The sequence below is a fragment of the Schistocerca gregaria genome, chromosome 7 (assembly GCF_023897955.1).
Source record: "Schistocerca gregaria isolate iqSchGreg1 chromosome 7, iqSchGreg1.2, whole genome shotgun sequence".
Taxonomy (NCBI): Eukaryota; Metazoa; Arthropoda; class Insecta; order Orthoptera; family Acrididae; genus Schistocerca; species Schistocerca gregaria.
The window spans coordinates 481,979,185-482,000,552 of record NC_064926.1 but is presented as its reverse complement, the minus strand read 5'-3'; the positions used below and the strand labels follow the sequence as shown (position 1 = coordinate 482,000,552).

Below are 21,368 nucleotides of genomic sequence, written 5' to 3'. Positions count from 1 at the left end.
TGCAAATATTTATAAATTTAAATATGAAAACGACTAAAATGTATCAAAAATCATTGTGTGTCTCATAAAGTAATTAATCTTATGTCAACTTTGTGTTTTATTTCTGTATATAAATGTATTATTAACTTGGTTATAACAGTAAAATTATAATAAATGCAGAATTCCAATTTCGATCTCTTCGGATCATGTTGTGAAATACTTTGTTTCAGATTCTCAAATACTTCCAACAAAAAGAGGTGCATTGAGCCGTTCTGTTACGCCTATGTCCTATCTTTCAAAGTAATGAATTGTTCTTTGATCATGGGTATTGCAGCTTTTGCAGCCTTACCAGTTCTTTTATATCAGTGCAATTTGGGGTTGTACGATTTATGTTCACAAGTCACCTTCAGATCTCGGTTGCTGCTCCACAGATTAACCTGTGAATTAGTGCATTAATGAGACTACATCTACATATGTGTGTGAAAGTTGTGCTGACGTGGATGTTGTATAATTTTTTGTTTGTTGCTGTTTTTTCGTTGACGATCATGTATCACATGGCTTTAACATGGGATTGTAGAACAGTGTTGTGTAGATTCCTTCAGACAATAATCTAGTTTAGTGGAGGGTAGGTTTCCTCTATACGATGTTTTTCTGTTCCTCATTAAAAAGTCATTTATCTGTTTGTTTGTTAAAAAAATCCTTGGAGCTGTAGTACATGCACATTCCTGAGTTGAAAATCTCATATGCCTTATCGAAAAGGGATCAAAGAGAAATAATGCTAACTTACTTTCAAATGTTTATTTTATGCCTGATTGGTATGTAAGAATTGTCAAAGAGTACATCTACATCTAAATGATTACTCTGCAATTCACATTTAAGAGCTTGGCAGAGGGTTCATCGAACCACAATCATACTATCTCTCTACTATTCCAGTCCCTAATAGCGCGCGGGAAAAACGAACACCTAAACCTTTCTGTTTGAGCTCTTGATTTCTCTTATTTTATTTTGATGATCATTCCTACCTATATAGGTTGGGCTCAACAAAATATTTTCGCATTCGGAAGAGAAAGTTGGTGACTGAAATTTCGTAAAAAGATCTCGCCGTGACGAAAAACGTCTTTGCTGTAATGACTTCCATCCCAATTCGCGTATCATATCTGCCACACTCTTTCCCCTATTACGTGATAATACAAAACGAGCTGCCCTTTTTTGCACCCTTTCTATGTCCTCCGTCAATCCCACCTGGTAAGGATCCCACACCGCGCAGCAATATTCTAACAGAGGACAAACGAGTGTAGTGTAAGCTGTCTCTTTAGTGGACTTGTTGCATCTTCTAAGTGTCGTGCCAATGAAACGCAACCTTTGGCTCGCCTTCCCCACAATATCATCTATGTGGTCTTTCCAACTGAAGTTGTTTGTAATTTTAACACCCAGGTGCTTAGTTGAATTGACAGCCTTGAGAATTGTACTATTTATCGAGTAATCGAATTCCAACAGATTTCTTTTGGAACTCATGTGGATCACCTCACACTTTTTGTTATTTAGCATCAACTGCCACCTGCCACACCATACAGCAATCTCTTCTAAATTGCTTTGCAACTGATACTGGTCTTCGGATGACCTTACTAGACAGTAAATTACAGCATCATCTGTGAACAATCTAAGTGAACTGCTCAGATTGTCACCCAGGTCATTTATATAGATCAGGAACAGCAGAGGTCCCAGGACGCTTCCCTGGGGAACACGTGATATCACTTCAGTTTTACTCGATAATTTGCCGTCTATTACTACGAACTGCGACCTTCCTGACAGGAAATCACGAATCCAGTCGCACAACTTAGACGATACCCCATAGGCCCGCAGCTTGATTAGAAGTCGCTTGTGAGGAACGGTGTCGGAAGCTATCCGGATATCTAGAAATACGGAATCAACTTGAGATCCCCTGTCAATAGCAGCCTTTACTTCGTGCAAATAAAGAGCTAGCTGCGTTGAACAAGAGCGATGTTTTCTGAAGCCATGCTGATTACGTATCAATAGATCGTTCCCTTCGAGGTGATTCATAATGTTTGAATACAGTATATGTTCGGTGGCAGGAGGAACAAGACTTCTGGTCAGGTGACTACAGGGTTATAAACACAAAATCAAATAGGGGTAATGCAGGAGTAAGTTTAATAATGAATAGGAAAATAGGAATGCGGGTAAGCTACTACAAACAGCATAGTGAACGCATTATTGTGGCCAAGATAGATCCGAAGCCCACACCTACTACAGTAGTACGAGTTTATATGCCAACTAGCTCTGCAGATGACGAAGAAATTGAAGAAATGTATGATGGAATAAAAGAAATTATTCAGATAGTAAAGGGTGATGAAAATTTAATAGTCATGGGTGACTGGAATTCGGCAGTAGGAAAAGGGAGAGAAGGAAACATAGTAGGTGAATATGGATTGGGGCTAATAAATGAAAGAGGATCCCGCTTGGTAGAATTTTGCACAGAGCACAATTTAATCATAGATAAGACTTGGTTTAAGAATCATAAAAGAAGGTTGTATACATGGAAGAACCCTGGAGATACTGACAGGTTTCAGATAGATTATATAATGGTAAGACAGAGATTTAGAAACCAGGTTTTAAATTGTAAGACATTTCCAGGGGCAGATGTGGACTCTGACCACAATCTATTGGTTATGACCTGTAGATTAAAACTGAAGAAACTGCAAAAAGGAGGGAACTTAAGGAGATATGACCTGGATAAACTGAAAGAACCAGAGGTTGTACAGAGTTTCAGGGAGAGCGTAAGGGAACAATTGACAGGAATGGGGGAAACAAATGCAGTAGAAGAAGAATGGATAGCTTTGAGGGATGAAGTAGTGAAGGCACCAGATAATCAAGTAGGTAAAAAGACGAGGGCTAGTAGAAATCCTTGGGTAACAGAAGAAATATTGAATTTAATTGATGAAAGCAGAAAATTTAAAAATGCAGTAAATGAAGCAGGCAAAAAGGAATATAAACGTCTCAAAAATGAGATCGACAGGAAGTGCAAAATGGCTAAGCAGGGATGGCTAGAGGACAAATGTAAGAATGTAGAGTCTTATCTCACTAGGGATAAGATAGATACTGCCTACAGGAAAATTAAAGAGACCTTTGGAGATAAGAGAACCACTTGTATGAACATCAAGAGCTCAGATGGAAACCCAGTTCTAAGCAAAGAAGTGAAAGCAGAAAGGTGGAAGGAGTATATAGAGTGTCTATACAAGGGCGATGTACTTGAGGACAATATTATGGAAATGGAAGAGGATGTAGATGAAGATGAAACGGGAGATACGATACTGCGTGAAGAGTTTGACAGAGCACTGAAAGACCTGAGTCGAAACAAGGCCCCCGGAGTAGACAACATTCCTTTGGAACTACTGACGGCCTTGGGAGAGCCAGTCCTGACGAAACTCTACCATCTGGTGAACGAGATGTATGAAACAGGCGAAATACCCTCAGACTTCAAGAAGAATATAATAATTCCAATTCCAAAGAAAACAGGTGTTGACAGATGTGAAAATTACTGAACAATCAGTTTAATAAGCCACAGCTGCAAAATACTAACGCGAATTCTTTACAGACGAATGGAAAAACTAGTAGAATCCTACTTTGGGGAAGATCAGTTTGGATTCCGTAGAAATGTTGGAAGGTGTGAGGCAAAACTGACCTTACGACTTACCTTAGAAGAAAGATTAAGGAAAGGCAAACCTATGTTTCTAGCATTCGTAGACTTAGAGAAAGCTTTTGACAATGTTGACTGGAATACTCTCTTTCAAATTCTAAAGGTGTCGGGTAAAATACAGGGAGCGAAAGGCTATTTACAATTTGTACAGAAACCAGAGGGCTGTTATAAGAGTCGAGGGACATGAAAGGGAAGGAGCGGTTGGGAAGGGAGTAAGACAGGGTTGTAGCCTCTCCCCGATGTTATTCAGTCTGTATATTGAGCAAGCAGTAAAGGAAGCAAAAGAAAAATTCGGGGTAGGTATTAAAATCCATGGAGAAGAAATAAAAACCTTGAGGTTCGCCGATGACATCGTAATTCTGTCAGAGACAGCAAAGGACTTGGAAGAGCATGTGAATGGAATGGATAGTGTCTTGAAAGGAGGATATGAGATGAACATCAACAACAGCAAAACGAGGATAATGGAATGTAGTGAAATAAGTCGGGTGCTGCTGAGGGAATTAGATTAGGAAATGAGACTCTTAAAGTAGTAAAGGAGTTTTGCTATTTGGGGAGCAAACTAACTGATGATGGTCGAAGTAGAGAGGATATAAAATGTAGACTGTCAATGGCAAGGAAAGCGTTTCTGAAGAAGAGAAATTTGTAAACATCGAGTATAGATTTAAGTGTCAGGAAGTCATTTCAGAAAGTATTTGTATGGAGTGTAGCCATGTATGGAAGTGAAACATGGACGATAAATAGTTTGGACAAGAAGAGAATAGAAGCTTTTGAAATGTGGTGCCACAGAAGAATTCTGAAGATTAGATTGGTAGATCACATAACTAATGAGGAAGTATTGAATAGGATTGGGGAGAAGAGAAGTTTGTTGCACAACTTGACCAGAAGAAGTGATCGGTTGGTAGGACATGTTCTGAGGCATCAAGGGATCACCATTTAGTATTGGAGGGCAGTGTGGAGGGTAAAAATCGTAGAGGGAGACTAAGAGATGAATACACTAAGCAGATTCAGAAGGATGTAGGTTGCAGTAGGTACTGGGAGATGAAGAACTTGCACAGGATAGAGTAGCATTGAGAGCTGCATCAAACCCGTCTCAGGACTGAAGACCACAACAACAACATATGCTCCAAAACCCTACTGCAAACTGACGTGAATGATATAGGTCTGTTGTTAGATGGATTACTCCTACTACTCTTCTTAAACACTGGTGCGACCTGCGCAATTTTCCAATATGTAGGTACAGACCTATCGGTGAGCGAGCGGTTGTATATGAGTGCTAAGTAGGGAGCTATTGTATCAGCGTAATCTGAAAGGAACCTAATCGGTATACAATCTGGACCTGAAGACTTGCCCGTATCAAGCGATTTGAGTTGCTTCGCAACCCCTAAGGTATCTACTTCCAAGAAACTCAAGCTAGCAGATGTTCGTGTTTCAAATTCTGGAATATTCCGTTTGTCTTCCCTGGTGAAGGAATTTCGGAAAACTGCGTTCAATAACTCTGCTTTAGCGGCACAGTCGTCGGTAACAGTACCATCGGCACTGCGCAGCGAGGTATTGACTGCGTCTTGCCGCTTGTGTACTTTACATACGACCAGAATTTCTTAGGATTTTCTACTAAATTGCCATTAAATGCCATTCTGAACAACTCTTTAGTTGTAGTTGTGATTTCTGCCTTTCTTAACAGATTCACCACGATTGTTATATTTATAGTAATTATAGTCTTATTACAAATAACCATGTAATCAGTAATCCCCACAACCATCCAGTTCTTTAGTGAGTTACAAAAGAGGTAACAGTTGGCAAGTAACTTTGCAAATCCTGGGTGGTGTTTGGTTCAACATGGATGGACTAACTGAGGAATCTCAGTGTGTGCTCTGCAGGATGAGCTGCTTAGTGCAGCCTGCATAAAGCCCAAAGTGTAAGGAGGACTGACTGCTAGTCTTAAGCTGTGTTAAATAGGCAGGCGGATGAATATCAGCATGGCGCATTTGACTTGTTTGCAGCACCATGGTCATTGAGGTGCTCACTGCTGCATTGAGGATGTAGCAGGTACCATGGACAGCAAGCCAGCATGTTTTGATCGTGGTCTTGAAAGTTTAAAAATGTGTGTGCATGTACCTGCCAGTACTGGCTGGCAGTTGTGTAGATTGGTTCTAGCAGACAACTGGAGCCTGGTGACTCAATGGCTGTGGGTATATGTCTGGTTGCAGAAGTAGTTTGCAAATGGCCAAAGACATGGCACCCATTCCTCCTTGGGAACAGGATAGTGGTGCCATCTTGATAATAGCTGAAGATCCTACAAAATTTATGTTTTCTTATTTGAAAGAATCAATGTGTGATGCTTGATTTATTATAGTTGTTTATCTAATTGTGGAGGCACAGATTTTTCTGTATCATTGCTTTTGATACCTGAAATTTTTATTACTTCTGCAATAATGCTAATATTGCTAGTGTCTTGGTTGTTACCACTAATCCTCACAGAAATATGACTGATCTGTATCATTCTTAGTTTTAGGATAAGTATAGTAGTAGCCATTAACTATACTCTATTCAGAGTTAAAGCAATGGTAAGTCAACCGGAAAGCCACTACTGTTCCATTTTAGTTGTCTTGTTTGCTTATTTCTCTACCTCTGCATAACTAACTTTTGTAAATGGCTAAAAAAAATGGTTTGCACCACAATCATATTTGCAAATACCTGTGAGCTTAGAGTCAAGGGTGGCAAGAAATAAGACTAAGCCGTTGGGAATAAAGAGGTAAAAAAAGTTATTGTCAAACAAAACCAAAACAATAACAATAATTAAAGGCAGTCTCTTCGAAGTTGCACATCTTTCCACATCAGTGAAATCTAAATCTAATGCCGCTTAACATTCAGTACTGTGTTTGTTAACTTCATGCATTGCAACCGTCTTGAATTGTTCTTGACGTGCTGTGCAGTGACTGATAAAAACATTACCACTCAACTGTGTCCCACTGTTTAACAAGTGAGTTCATTTGGGTTCATCTCTGTAGACATCACAGATCATTTCATTTGGTTGGTTCCTTCATTGTGGCAGAGGGTGTTCTTGAGATGGGCATGGTATGCTGGTGCATTATCATCTGAAAAGACTAACCCATTGCCAAACTGTTGGCTTTAGGGTGGGAAATTTAATTCGAGGATCTTGTCCCAATACTGCTCAGCCTTAAATTACTCTGGAGAGTGGTGAGAGATGACTGCCATCTGTATATGATAACAGCCTAAAACATGACAGATTGCACACCCAGCTTCCTGCTGAATCTGTTGGACTGCACAGTTGAGACATGCATTAGTACATGGCCATCTTGACATTCATCAACAGCGATTACCAGGTTTTAAGACAAAAGGTGCACCCACTAGTTAATGGAGAATAATGCCATTGATCCAGGTTCCAGCCTCATCGTTTCCTGACCTAGCTTCTTCACACACCACAATGCTGCAGGGTATGCTCTGTTGTTCATAATGGATGCCTAGATGTGAGACTGATCCTGCGGGGACGATTGCGTACTTTCTGTGCTAGCAAAACCCTCTCGGTTGCCTTCAGAAAGGCAACTCACCGTTTGTATGTAATAGTTATGAGCTGATGTTGTTGAGTGTGGGTGACCACTGTAATGCAGGTCTTAAATATTTTCAGTCTAATGACAGCAGTTGAATGTTCAAATGATATCAAAAGTTAAATGTTCAAATGATATCAAATGGAAGACATGCTTTGTTATTCTCCACAATTTGCGATCTTTTCTGTGGGACAAATTGATGCAAGTGTAGAAGTTGTCAGTAAATTGGCTAATTACAAAAAATGTGAAATTCACTCATTTATTTACATGTTAAAGCCAACTTCTTGTTTTCCTTTGTGTATGAGTGGGACAATGTGTGACAATATTTATCATTTGTTTCTCTGATGTAAATAAAATAGAAAAAAACTTCCACGTGGGAGAAATATATTAAAAACAAAGATTCCAAGACTTACCAAGCGGGAAAGTGCTGGTAGACAGGCACAATAAAATAACACACAAACACACACACAAAATTACGAGCTTTCGCAACCGGCGGTTGCTTCGTCAGGAAAGAGGGAAGGAAAAGGAAAGATGAAAGGATGTGGGTTTTAAGGGAGAGGGTAAGGAGTCATTCCAATCCCGGGAGCGGAAAGACTTACCTTAGGGGAAAAAAAGGATAGGTATATACTCGCACAGTTAAGAGTCCTGAACAGTGGCAGTAGAATTTAGGCTCATTCTGCTCACCCGATGTCTTGCATTATCTGAAAGCCAGTGAGCAGTTGGTAGTGTTCTGAGTGCTATGCTGTGAACACTTAGTTAGTGCAAGCATTAAATGTGATCATAGTGAGTTATTTAGCGAATTTTTATCCCATTTGTTGCAAGTTGTCATGGATGATGATGGTGGCAAGTGACAAATTCTGTACAATCAAGCAAATGAGGTAATTTGCAGGATACTTGCTTTCTTCAAGCACCAAGTCCCTCCATGCATGTACTGCAACTGTGGCTTGGAATCAGCAACAGTAAAATCCCTGTTTATACCTCAACCTGCATGGACTGCCATCTTGTATGAATCGGGCTATAGTTGCAAACTACATTATTATGCTATCTTAAAATTTTTCTAGTAGTATCGACATTTTGGCAATTAGCCCTGTGGTGTTTGTTTCCTTTATTAAAAGTAAATTTTTGGGAACTTGTAATCCTTGTAGTGTAACAGATACTGAATATAAAGAGAATTTTAGTGAGGTTAATTTCATGTTTGGCTACAGTTTTTTGTGTTCAAAAATAGTCAGAATGCAGACCCAATTCAAATGATGTTTTTAGGCATAGAACATGTTAGTTGCCATTCTTGACCAGCTGAAAACCGCCAGGTGAATGGGGTTTTGTGAGTGGGCGTGCTCGGCAGACTACCAAGAGTGACATATCAGATATGGCAAATGTAACTCTAGTGCTGTGCCCTCCTTTGGATACAACTCCTTCCTAGGAAATACAGGACCTGTCACTACTTGACAACTAGACTGCAAGTGATGAGTGAGTGGTACGTCTTGGGATTTTGTACAGGGAAGCATGGATAAGGGAGAAATCAAAGAACTATGTTCTTCTTCTTACCAAGAAGTATGTGGTTCTGTCTCGTACTAAAATTTAAACTAAGCCATTGGGGCGTACTTCACCTGTATAGAAGGTTGCTGTGTCACATGTCAGAGGGAAGCAGGTGCAAAAGTATAGGCATCTGTTAATCACTGGCAGTTTAAATGCATGGTGAATAATGGTATCCCTTAGGGGAAATGAAACAAGGGAAAACACAGTCACCTTTTAGTGTGTATGCTTAGGATGTTGTTCAACTTGCTGTTCCAGCAAACACTGAAGGAACAAGGTATAACCAGCTGCAAGTTGTGGTGTACATTGAAATGAATAAAGCTTGTTGTCTGCATTCTGAAGTTGTAGTCAGATCATTCCAGTAATTGGCAGAGAAGTTTGAGAATACCAGCCTTCCCCATGGACCTTTAACAAAGTTCACTGTCTGCAACACTGTGCCAGAACTTATTGTGCCCACTGGTCAAGCGGAAGTCTTCAACCAGAGACTTTGAAGGTTCTTCAACAAGCAAGGCTGTGACTTCATTGAATTGGCTCATAGGGCCCTTTAGGGTCCCCCTAAATGGGTTGGGCATGCATTGTGCATCAGAATCTGTTAATCAGTTATCTATCCATGTTTGGAGCGTGTACAGTTTGTTGTTGTTGGTTTCTTTTTTCCTTCTTTTTTTTAAGAAAAAAATATTAGTCAACTCTCAATCCAGTCCAGATTATTATAAGACTCTGGAATAATAGTGCAAGACCCACAGAAGCCCTGCTCGCAGAATGTATTGTTGAAAACCTAATGATAAACTGCCAAAGCATATGTAACAACATCCCAGAGTTTGAAACGCTCCTAAAAAGCAATGGATGCCACATAATACTAGGCACAGAAATCTGGCTAAAATCTGAATTTGATAGCAGTGAGACTTCAGAAATAAATTTAAATGTGCATTGAAAGGAAAGGTTAATACTGAAATGAAGGTGGCATATTTGTCACAATAGACAAGAAGCTCAAATTCAGTGATTGAAATTGAAACTGCATACAGGATTGTTCAGGCAAGACTCATTATAAAGGATTGTTGCAAACTTATAATGGTGTCCTTCTGTCTACTACCACTCACCCCAGATGTAAAGAAAAAGTCTGTAGAATACCTGAGGTTGCTAGTGTGTATATTCCCCACTCATGCAGTCATGTTTAGAGCAGACTTTAATTATCCATAGTTCTCAATGCATCCACTACCTTTTGACATTGTTGATCAAGTAAATAGATAAGAAGTTTAAAAACTTTGTTCTTTAATCTTCTAAAAGGTTGATGCATTCAAACAAATTTCTCTTGTGGTGATGGTGTCAGTGCCACATGATACAAGAAATGAAATGGAGGAAAGCAAAGAAAAAGCACAAATTCTGAATTTAGTTTTCAAATGTTCCTTTATTTAGGATGATTCATAAGTATTGCCACAGTTTAATTCTTGCACTACTCCAAATATGAATGAAATGGATATCAATGTAAGTTGTGTTGAGAAGCAACTAAAATCGCTTAAGTTGAACTGTGCCCCATGGTTGATGGAATCCATATCACATTATATACAGAATTTGTGACTGAGTTAGCCCCTCTTTTAAACATAATGTGTTATAGATTCAGTGGGAAAAAAAACGTCCACCTATCAACAAGAAGGGTTGCAGAAGTAATTCACAAAACTGTCAGCCTATATCATTGGTATCCATATATTGTAGAACACATGCTCAGCTCAGACATAAAGAAGTATTTTGAACATATACTTTTCTCATATAATGTCCTTAAAGCCATGGATCAAGGGAATAAGGTGGATGCAGTACTTCTGGGCTTTTGAAAAGTATTTTACTGAGTATCTCACTGTTGGTTATTAATAAAAGAATGGGCATATGATATATCAACGTAAATTTGTGACTGAATTGAGAATTTTTGATTAAGAGGACACGGCATGCCATCTTGGATGGAGAGTCATTAGCTGACATAGAAGTAACGTCAGGCATATCCCAGGGAAGTGTGTTGGGACTCTCGTTATATATTAATGACATAGCACACAATATGAATAGCAAGCCTTGACTTTCCCCAGTAGTTGTATTTATCTGGTAAAAAAAAAATCCAGTCAGATCTTGGCAAGATTTTTTAGTGATACAAAGACTGAAAACTGGCTTTAAATGTTAGGAAATATATGAACATAACTTGTGTATTTTACAAAATACAAAAACATAGTACTCTATGGCTTCAATATCTGTGTGTCAAAAATGCAATTGGTCAGCTCATACAAATACCTGAGTGTAACTGTTGGTAGGGATATGAAATGGAATGGTAACAGGGGCATAGTGCTAGGTAAAGCATGTGGTAGCGTTCCAGTTCATTGGTAGGATGCAGAAACGATGCAGTTGGTCTATAAAGGACTCTCGTATGACTTGCCAAAAAACACTTATCCTATACCGGATAGCTTTAACAGTGATATTGAGTGTATGCAAAGAAGACCAGTGTAAATGATGACAGGATTTTTGACCTGCAATAGGATGTCACAGAAATGTCGAAAAATTTGAACTGGCAGATGCTTGTCGATAAGACACCAGCTGCTCTGTGAAAATCTATTTAGAAAATTACAACAATGCTATAGCCTCCTAAGTATCACTCCTGAAGAGGGTGTGAAGACAAGATGAGACTAATTAATGTGCACACAAGAGACATTAAATTAGTCATTCCCATGGTTGTAGATGACACAGCTAGAAAGTCGAGAATATTTTATTCAGTAATCCTTCCTGTTCTCCATATGTGAATGGAACAGGAAAAAATCCTAATACATGAAATAATGGAAAGTACCCATGGCCATGAACTTTCATAATCTGCACAGTATATATTTAAGTATAGGTGAAGATGTTGTCTCTGTAGTCTGCATCAATATGGTTGGGAACTTTCTGTATTGGCATTCCTTCATCCCAAAGAGTGACAGTGTGCAGACAGTCTAAGTTTGAAATAATCATATGAGCCAATCCTCATTGTCTCTTTAAGGACTGGAGAGAGTGTGCTGTACTGGACAGCACTGAGAACGTAGATTTTTTACCTCCATTATGTAGTTGGCTGTACATAGCAAATTTTGTGGTCAAAAGAGCATTGAAAATGAGATTTCTTATCAAAAAACTAACTAAACAAATTATGAAAGATAATATGGAGGAAAGCATTATTCGAGCAATAGATATGTACAGCATGTGCTTGTATTTGCAAGGCCCACTGTGAAAGTGTTCCGTTTTGTGAGAAGGTCACACCGATACAACATTTAGTTTAATCGGTTGCTGCTAGTTTCAGTAGTATACAATCATTAGATGTTGTGGAACTATCTTCTTTGTGTGGTTCCATATGATATTCGATCACTCGCAGTCTTGGAGTTATAAAGGAATCTATACAATGCCGGCTTAAATTTCAAAAATGATTTTTGTATGGATCAGAGTGCTGAATGAGATTGTTTATGGTATATTTAAGCATTCTCCATCTGTCATGACTGGGTTTTAGTTGGGTTCATGGATATAAACATGGGGTAAGTCCTCCTAAGAATAAAAGTTTGTCTTTGTGCTCAGCAACAATGGCTGAAAAAATAGTTTTATGTTTGGAGGATGTCTGAAAGGGATACCCAATGCTCCCACCAACATTACATTATACTCTTGGTACTGGAGTGGCAGTCATTGCTAAGATTATCCATGAGCACCTTAAATTCATAAAGATTTGTGGTCTGGATACAATATTATCTGACTGAGGAACACAAGGCATATTGTTTTGAGATGTGTCAGCCTGTGGATAAGAATGGGTGGGGTTTGTACTGAGGGTTAAAAGATTTAAGATCATACTGATCGGATGTGACCTTGTTGGGCGAGTTGTTAGTTTCATTTACAAATGTAGTTTGTAGTCATACTAATAATGGGTAAGTGAAATTGGGAACCATTTAATTCCGACAACTATAACTGTAACTTATATGCACCAACTTGAGCCAGAAACAAAGATGTATTCATGTATCTGAAACTTCCCTAGTTATACTCAAAATTCAAAGAACAAGGAACATGTCCAAAAACAAAAATCAAAAAAAGAGAAACACCAATTTCAAGTTCTTATGAAATTGTATAAAATATTACAATGATTATTCGAGGTTTCATACTAACCACAAATTCATATGCTTCAATATGGCTACTTCAGAATACCATACAGACATAAGTTGGCCTGTTTTCAAACTTGTTCTTCTATGGAAGAACCTCTGCTGGTATTTTAGCCAAAATGCTACAATTTCTGGAGTATTTCCTAATTCAGATACTTATTCATTCACCTAATCTCCAATTCTGAAGGACAGCAATTCAAACCCCCCAACTGGCCATCTAGACAAAAGTCTGCTATGGTGTCCCTAAATCATTTTAGACAAATCTGAGAAGGTTCTTTTCCAAAGGACATGACAGATTTACTTTGTTAATGTGAGTTTCTGCTCATCTGTAAGACTTCCTTGGTGCTGGGGTTTTAAACTCTGATATTCATACCTTCCTTCAGTAAATGAAAAGAAACCACTTGAGTATTGTTTTAAGTTATCAAAATTGACTCAGTCTATGAAGTGTCTGAATACTCTCTCAATGAGGAATTCTGCAGTGCCTGCGCAAAGTCAGTTGAAAAGATTCAACTGTGCATAAAACTTGAAGAATACACTGATAAGCCAAAAAATTATCATCACTGTCCATGATGAGATTGAATGGCATCTGGTGGTGTTGTAAAGTGATGTGGTAAGCAATTTGTGTAAGCAGAGCAGGGATGCTGGTGCCGAGACAGACCACAAATGGGGAAATCCACTGTCATAGGCAACATGGACATAGGCAACATGGACATAGGCAACATGGACGTAGGCAACATGGACGTAGGCAACATGGACGTAGGCAACATGGACAAAGGACAGATTATTATGGCCCAGTTTCCAGGAATGAGCATTTCTGAAACAGTGAAGCTGCTTCCCTGAAAACTGGTTGGAGGATAAGTAAGTAACCAGGTGTCTGACATCCACATGTCATCACAGAATGGGGAGGTTGGAGGCTTGCCCAGTTTGCAAAGGACGGTAGGTGGTGACCTGTGACAGACCTGTTGACAGAGTACAATGCTAGTTCTGGTTGTAATTTTTCAGAGAATACAGTTCAGTGCACATTGTTGAACATGGGGTTCCATGGCAAATGACTCCTGTATGTTCTCTTGCTGTATCAGTAATGATTGTTGTGGACATAGGGTCGTCAAGATTGGGGCTTGGATTAATGGTAACATTTTTCCTGGTCGGATTCTTGTTGCAGCAGGGTGATCGTCGTTTGTGAATACACCATCATCCAAGTGAATGGCTGCTCAAAATGTACAACATGCCATGGATGCAGGCAGATGTGGGCAGTATTTAGCTATGGAGAACATTCAATTGGGCTAACATGGAACTTGTGGTAATGATTAAAGGCACCATGACAGCTGTGGACTACATGAACATTCTTGTATACCATCTCATCTCTTCATACCCGATGTCTCCCCATTACTGATGGCATCTTCCAGCAGGATAACTGACTGCATCACAAAGCCAGAATCGTGCTGCAATGGTTCAAGGAGTATTATAGTGATCCCATGTTGATGGCTTGGCCACTACCTTCACCTGATCTGAACTCAATGGAAAACATCTGGGACACTATCGGGCACAAGCTTTGCACCTACAAACCACTGCCACAAAATCTATAGAAGTTTCTTGAACTCTGGTGCAATATACCTCTGGAAACCACTAAGGATTCGTAAAATGCATGCCATGCAGAATTGAATCATTGCTACATTGTTTCAAAAGGGACTGGGACATTATTAAGCAGGCGGTCATGTTAAGCTCACCATTGTATGTTATGAAGGTACATAGGGAAATTTTCTGAATAGAATTACTTTTTCAAACGTTTGAGTGGACCTTCAGCTGGTGGAAAACACAAATCCATGTTCTGAGAGTGATACTGTCTAAACATTCCTTTAGACTACTGACTTACTCTCTACATGCCTGAATGTGTGATAGGCATCTCTGTAGCTCTTGAGTGAGACTGAGGATGGTATTTTTGCATAGAGGGATATCATAATACTGGTTTTATTTATTTATTTTTGCCCCTGTCGAGAGCTGTAAATGCTCAATGTGCAGTGCAAAGGTAGCTTATCTTCACCATAGACAAAAGTGATTTCATTCGCCTCTGGAAGCCTACCAAGGTCTTGTAGAATCCATGCATTGCAGCATTGCTGCTATATTGTGTTTCAAAAGGGTCTGACATGCTATTAAGCAAGTGATTACAATGTTTTGTCTTGGAACTGTATGTTGTGAAGATATGGAGAGAAATTTTCTGAGCAAGATTACTGTTTCGAACTTGCTGGTTGCTGCTGGAGAAAGTTGTATGTTCACATTTCTTTTCAATTACACCGTCATTAAGAAATCACTCACTCAACCACTGTCAATTATTTGGGTGTACTTGCGGAGTGATTTAAGTTGGAATCATCCTATAAATCTGGTAAGGGCAAAGGCAGTTGCCTAACAGACCAGTTGTAAGAATACAGAAATGGGTATTTAGTGAAACATTCATCTCACAACACTAGTGGTGTTTGTCAGTTATTTCCTTAAAAATTGGGTCAAAGAGAGATACAGCTCTTCCAGGAATCTTCCTAGTCAGTATCGGTCTGCCACAAAAATGCTCAAAACTTTCTGTGGGGAGAGTGTAGAGGAGAAGAGTCTGTCATGGAAAGGCCCACTGTTAAAATTACAAAAGTACATATTCCAACGAGAATCAAGAAACATATTACTTTTTACCACCTATAAATTTCGTTTAATGGCACTATGATAAACATTTGAGAAAGATGTACTGACAGCCATGCTCCTCATGCTCTGTTTGTGAATGGGATAGGAGGAAAGAGGTGCGCTATATATCCTTTGCCAAAAGTGTTATTGGGGAACGGGGGAGTATTGTTGTAGATGTAAATCCAGATTTTTAATGCTATCTACACTGAATATTATAGCTAATTACTAGTAGTTTTCTTTTATGAAATAGAAGAGTCCAGAAACACAGATTTACATGCTTTTTGTTGTTTCATTATCATCATCATCATCATATTGAAGAAAATGTATTGTAAAACACAATGGAATAGATCAGTACAGCAAAAAGTCACAGACTATACACACTCTCTTACATTTCCTCAGACTTAACAAAGTAATCTTTTGATTCATTTACAGCTCAAAAACCTGCACTCCCAGGGATATTCTTTGCTGTCCATTGATTCTAATGGACAGACGGCACTACATTATGGTTCTAGGTATGGCCACAAGGATATTGTGAAGTACCTGATTGCATGTGCTCCAGCATCAATACTCAACATGGCAGACAATGACAAGTGAGTAATTTCCGTATGTATATAAAAACAAGCAGGACAAATAAACTGTTGTAAAATCATTGATAAATTCGCTTACAGGTGCTATGAAAAAAGTTCTGCAAGAAAAGGAATACAATAATAATAATAATAATAATAATAATAATAATAACAAAGCAATGGAAACTCTACTTTGGTATATTACATTGTTTATAACAACAAAAACAACAACAACAACAACAATAATAATAATAATAATAATAATAATAATAATAATAATAATAATAATTCCTACTGCATTTACTACTTAACGCCATTGAGAACTCAAGCAGTTTGTACCCTTTAATTTGATTATAACATTTTAGTTACAAAGCACAAGTGGCAACTGTGACTTCATCTGTTTGATGAATGGTAACACAGAGTGTGTTCAAAAAATTCTAGAACATTCATAATTTCGTGCCAATGGTTTGAACAAATTCAGTTCTGTGTTGGGTAGAATGTTGTCACACAGTTTGCAAATTTCTAGATGACAGAGCTAGAGGAGAAATGTGTCTGCATTATATTTTGTGTGAGACTCAAGAAAGCTTTTAGAGAGAGACACCAAGTGATGTAGGAAGCCTACGGTGATGAGTGCTTAAGCCGTTCTTGGTGTTACAAATGGTTCATATGGTTTAAAAATGGCTGGATGGAAACGAAAGAGGATCCTCATTCAGGAAGCCCTTTGACGTCTAACGATTATGCTCATGTTAGGAATGGCAATGAAATTGTGCATGCCAATCAAGACTGACTGACAGAGATTGCAGAGGAATGTAATATTTCAGTTGGATTATGCCATGAAATCCTGACACAGTATTTTGGAGTGCATCGTGTTGCCACCAAGTTCATTCCATGGCGCACGAGTCAAGACCAGAAAGACCTTCGCTTCGCAGTCATTGTAGAGCTTTTGGACCCTGCAAATTGGAATGAGATGTTGCTTAGGAGAATCATAACTGGTGATGAGATATAGGTCTGTGATTATGACATTGAGACTTAGGTTCAGTCTTCACAATGAGTCGAGCCAGGTTCTCCAAGACCAATAAAAGCTCGTCAGATCAAGTCAAATGTGAAAGCTATGCTGATAGTTTTCTTTGACTTTGAAGGATTAGGTCATCATGAATTAATGCCTCGGGGACAAACTGTTAATTGATGGCACTATCGGGATGTGTTGCGATGCCTGCGAGAAAATGTGAGAGCAAAATGGCCTGAAATGTGGCGAGACAATTCGTGGTTCTTGCATAACGATAACCCAGCCACACATTCCTCCCTGTGCATGACTATTGCACAAAAAATTAAATCGTTGAGGTGCCTCATCCTCTGTACTCTCCAGACCTGGCCCCTGCAGGCCTTCTTTTATTTCCAAAATAGAAAACTTCCAAAGTAGAAAACCCCACAGAAATGACAAAAATTTGCAATGATAGATGAGATAAAAGAAAATTCATAGACAGTGCTTCATGCGATCCAGCAAGAAGCATGCCAAAACTGCTTCTGGAAGTGGAAACAGCATTAGTAGCAGTGTATCAATTGTGGAGGAGAGTATTTTGAAGGAAACCATGTGCAACAAATAGAAGGTAAATGTAGAAAAATTCTGGGGATAAAGTTCCAGAATTTTCTGTATAAAGTTCCAGAATTTTTTGAACTGACCTCATATATTAATCAAAAAGTTTCACTTACGGTCTCGTAATTTACTTACACAATGTAATTGATGGGTGTTTCTCCTCATATTGGGTCCACTTATCTAGGTTTAATTTTATTTTATCTTTCACATAAAGTACTACAATTAGTAATCTTTTCCAACAACAAAAAAAGAATGTGTTCAGAGTTATGTTATCTTAAAAAAAAAAGTTATATGGCAAAGGTAGGATGGATGGTTGAAAAGTGCTAGACTATAAAATCAGTTGTGATGTGTTTCACTTGTAATTAACCAGTCTGCATAAGCTTTTGAAAATTGTTGAAAAAATAGTCAACAGGCTACAAATATTATACACCATTACTTTGGACATGAAGTTTTTCATTGTCTAGTTCAGTAACAGACTCCTACCTTTGTCACTAAATCCATTTTATTATACTCCATATGATGTGTTTTGCCTTACATATCATTAGATCTGTGCAACAAAGAGCTAAGACTAGAATGGATGGAACAGACTATTACAAAATAACAATATTTAGAGTGATTATAATGACACGAAAAATGAAATGCGTCTTAGGCAATGGTTACGTTACAACATTTTAAGAAGGTTTATTATTGAGAAACGACTTGTGGTCGCTGTTGTTGAAAAATGCATACTGCTTGCCTTGTAACTGCCACATGGATGACCACGAATAGGATCTTCAGGGTTCAGACTCCATCCTTGAAGGAAGCTCTGCTTGTTCCAGCTAAAAAGTAGTCTAAGAATTCCAACTAGTGCATAATGAATTCAAAGTGCCTTCTTCTTCTGCTGTAACATGAGCAGGATTGTGATGGATTGCAAGGCTCCAGAGTCCACAGCGAATATCTTGGATGGAATTCCAGTAGCACAGAATAATTGCCTAAACAGCAAGTGTTAGAAGGAGAAGTTGGCTGCTTGCCCATTGCCCGTCTTGCAGATGTGCTATATTCAGTCCTGCTCATGTCACAGAAAATTTCCTGCCAGTACGTGGCTTAGTCCCAGCCACGTGACTGCTAATGAAAACACTTACTAAAAGCAACAACCATCCTTTGTCAGTTGGAAATACAGAAAAAGTAGCATACCACATTCTCCAAAATGATCTGTTACATTTCATATCCCCCCAATTAGACACAGGATGTTTTGACAGTTTAAGTAGTAAATAATTAAAATATAGTTATATAAGTATGGCATCTGTTCTTTCGGGCACACATGTCTGAAAGAACAGATACCATAGCTATATAATACATGCACTTGATGGTATATTGATCTTTCAGTGCAGCTGCACAATAATGTCTGATCACTCATGGGAATACAGTAGGGCTGCAAGTGAAGAGGAGTAAGGGACAAAGGACATTATTCCATAGTATGTGGCATATGGAGATTTGGGTCGGACAGAGAAGATACTCTGTTAGCTGAAGTGGTTAAGGTGACTGCTTGAAGAAAGCAGGAGATCCGGGTTCACATCCAGATTCGGCACAAATTTTAATTTGTTGCCACTGATTTATCTCAGTGACCCACTGCAGCAAAAGTTGGAAATCCTTCTTTTCAGTATGACTTAGTAGATAACCAACAAACAAAGGTTATAATTCTTTAATTTACAACACTTACTTACTAAAATAAGACTGCAACATATCTCTTCATAAATATATTTTGGATAAATGGCAGCATTGATCATAAAAATTGAAATCATTTATTTTACAGATCAATTTCCATCACTGTATGATCATCATCAGTGCTAAAAATACAGAACAACCATCTGGCATGAGAATCCTGACACAAATGTGACTTTATTTATAACCGTCATCAAAAAATACAGTAGCAGAAAATATATACAAATATAAAGATTCTAAAAAAAAAAAAAAAATGGTTCAAATGACTCTGAGCACTATGGGACTTAACATCTGTGGTCATCAGTATCCTAGAACTCAGAACTAATTAAACCTAACTGACCTAAGGACATCACACACATCCATGCCCGAGGCAGGATTCGAACCTGCAACCGTAGCAGTCGCGCGGTTCCGGACTGAGCGCCTGAACCGCTAGACCACCGCGGCCAGCCAGATTCTCATACATACCACATTATTCAAATCTTGTAGGCACATATCATAGTAACAAAACATTTTCTGTGAGGTGTAACATGTACTGTGATGATTACTTTCAACGGGTATCTTCATTTTTACTGCATACAATAATTTTTAAATTTACAGAAGAGCCTATCTTGTAACCTTATCAGTTAACTTTAGCAGTTGTCAATTCAATGTACAGTGAGTTTGTAGCTTACACTGCCAACTAGCTAAGCTCAGTATTGCAAAAACAAGTATTGTAGTGCCCTCTATATTCTAAAGTGTACAATACGCACACATCAAACTGAGAGAGAGCCTTGATCATGAATCTTGGCATCTAGTATTCCAAGCCAAAGGAGTGAATAATAAATGGGATGCCTTTCTAGATACATTATTTTATCATTTAAATAATACTATTCCCATCAGAAAGATAAATATTAATAAGAATAAGGCAAGACAGTCAAGACCCGTGGAATTTGATAATACTACCAAAGAACTGAAAGAAAAAATGGAAGAAATGTATATGATAAAAAGAGAGACCAAAAACAATGAGCACAGGATAAATACAAACAATACAAGTACCAGTTTCGCAAGCAAGTCAAAAGATTGAAGGCTGAAAAGATTAACTCGAAAATACGACATTCAGATTGTATCTCCAAGACCTGTTGGTCAATAGTAAATGAATTTAGAGACAGTAAAACAAAACTAAAAGGTAATATCAACATACAGACATCTAATAACAATATTGAGGTCACCAATCCTCAAGAGATCAGTAACATTTTTTAATTAGTATTTCATAGATATCATAGAATCTGACTTGTACCACAGATAAAGTACCTGTTGGAAGTCTTGCTGAGGATAATTCTGAAGCTAATCAACTCCATGAACTTGAAATTAAGGATATTTTGCAGCTCATCAGAGAATGTAAAAACAAAAAAACCGCTGGATGGGATGAAATTTCTCCATTTTTACTTAAACAGTGCGAAAACAATCTAGCGTATCCCTTGGTGCATATAATAAATAGTGTCTTAAAAGAAGCAGTGTTCCCTGACATACTAAAATTAGCCATTGTTAAACCTCTCTACAAAAAAGATGATAAACAATTAGTAGAAAATTACAGACCACTCGCCTTAACTTGCGTTTTTAGCAAGTTAATTGAAAAAATAATTCTGAAATATATGTTAGAGCATTATAATAAGCACAACATCCTGGGAGATTTTCAGCATGGTTTCAGAAGTGGTTGTAGCACCATGACTGCAACACTTCAATTTATGCTGATAGCTCTTGACAAAATTGATGAAGGCATGCAAGTAGCTGGAGTTTTCCCAGACCTATCAAAGGCTTTTGATAGGGTTGATCATAAGGTACTTCTGTCAAAACTGACCAGAGATAGCATAAGTGGAAAATTATTGCACCTCGTCACATCATATTTAAAAAACAAAAGACAGTGTATCTCTG

The 21,368-nt window shown here is 38.3% G+C and overlaps 1 protein-coding gene across 3 annotated transcripts in view; it reads left to right on the top strand.

Moving 5' to 3' along the window:
- The window catches only part of LOC126282166 (eye-specific diacylglycerol kinase), a 1,350,273-nt gene that overhangs the window by 1,296,368 nt on the left and 32,537 nt on the right, over positions 1 to 21,368 (top strand). For all 3 annotated transcript variants that reach the window (XM_049981691.1, XM_049981690.1, XM_049981689.1), the window contains one exon: positions 16,029 to 16,186. In XM_049981691.1, coding sequence (XP_049837648.1) covers positions 16,029 to 16,186 — 158 coding nt within the window. The remainder of the gene's footprint in view (positions 1 to 16,028; positions 16,187 to 21,368) is intronic.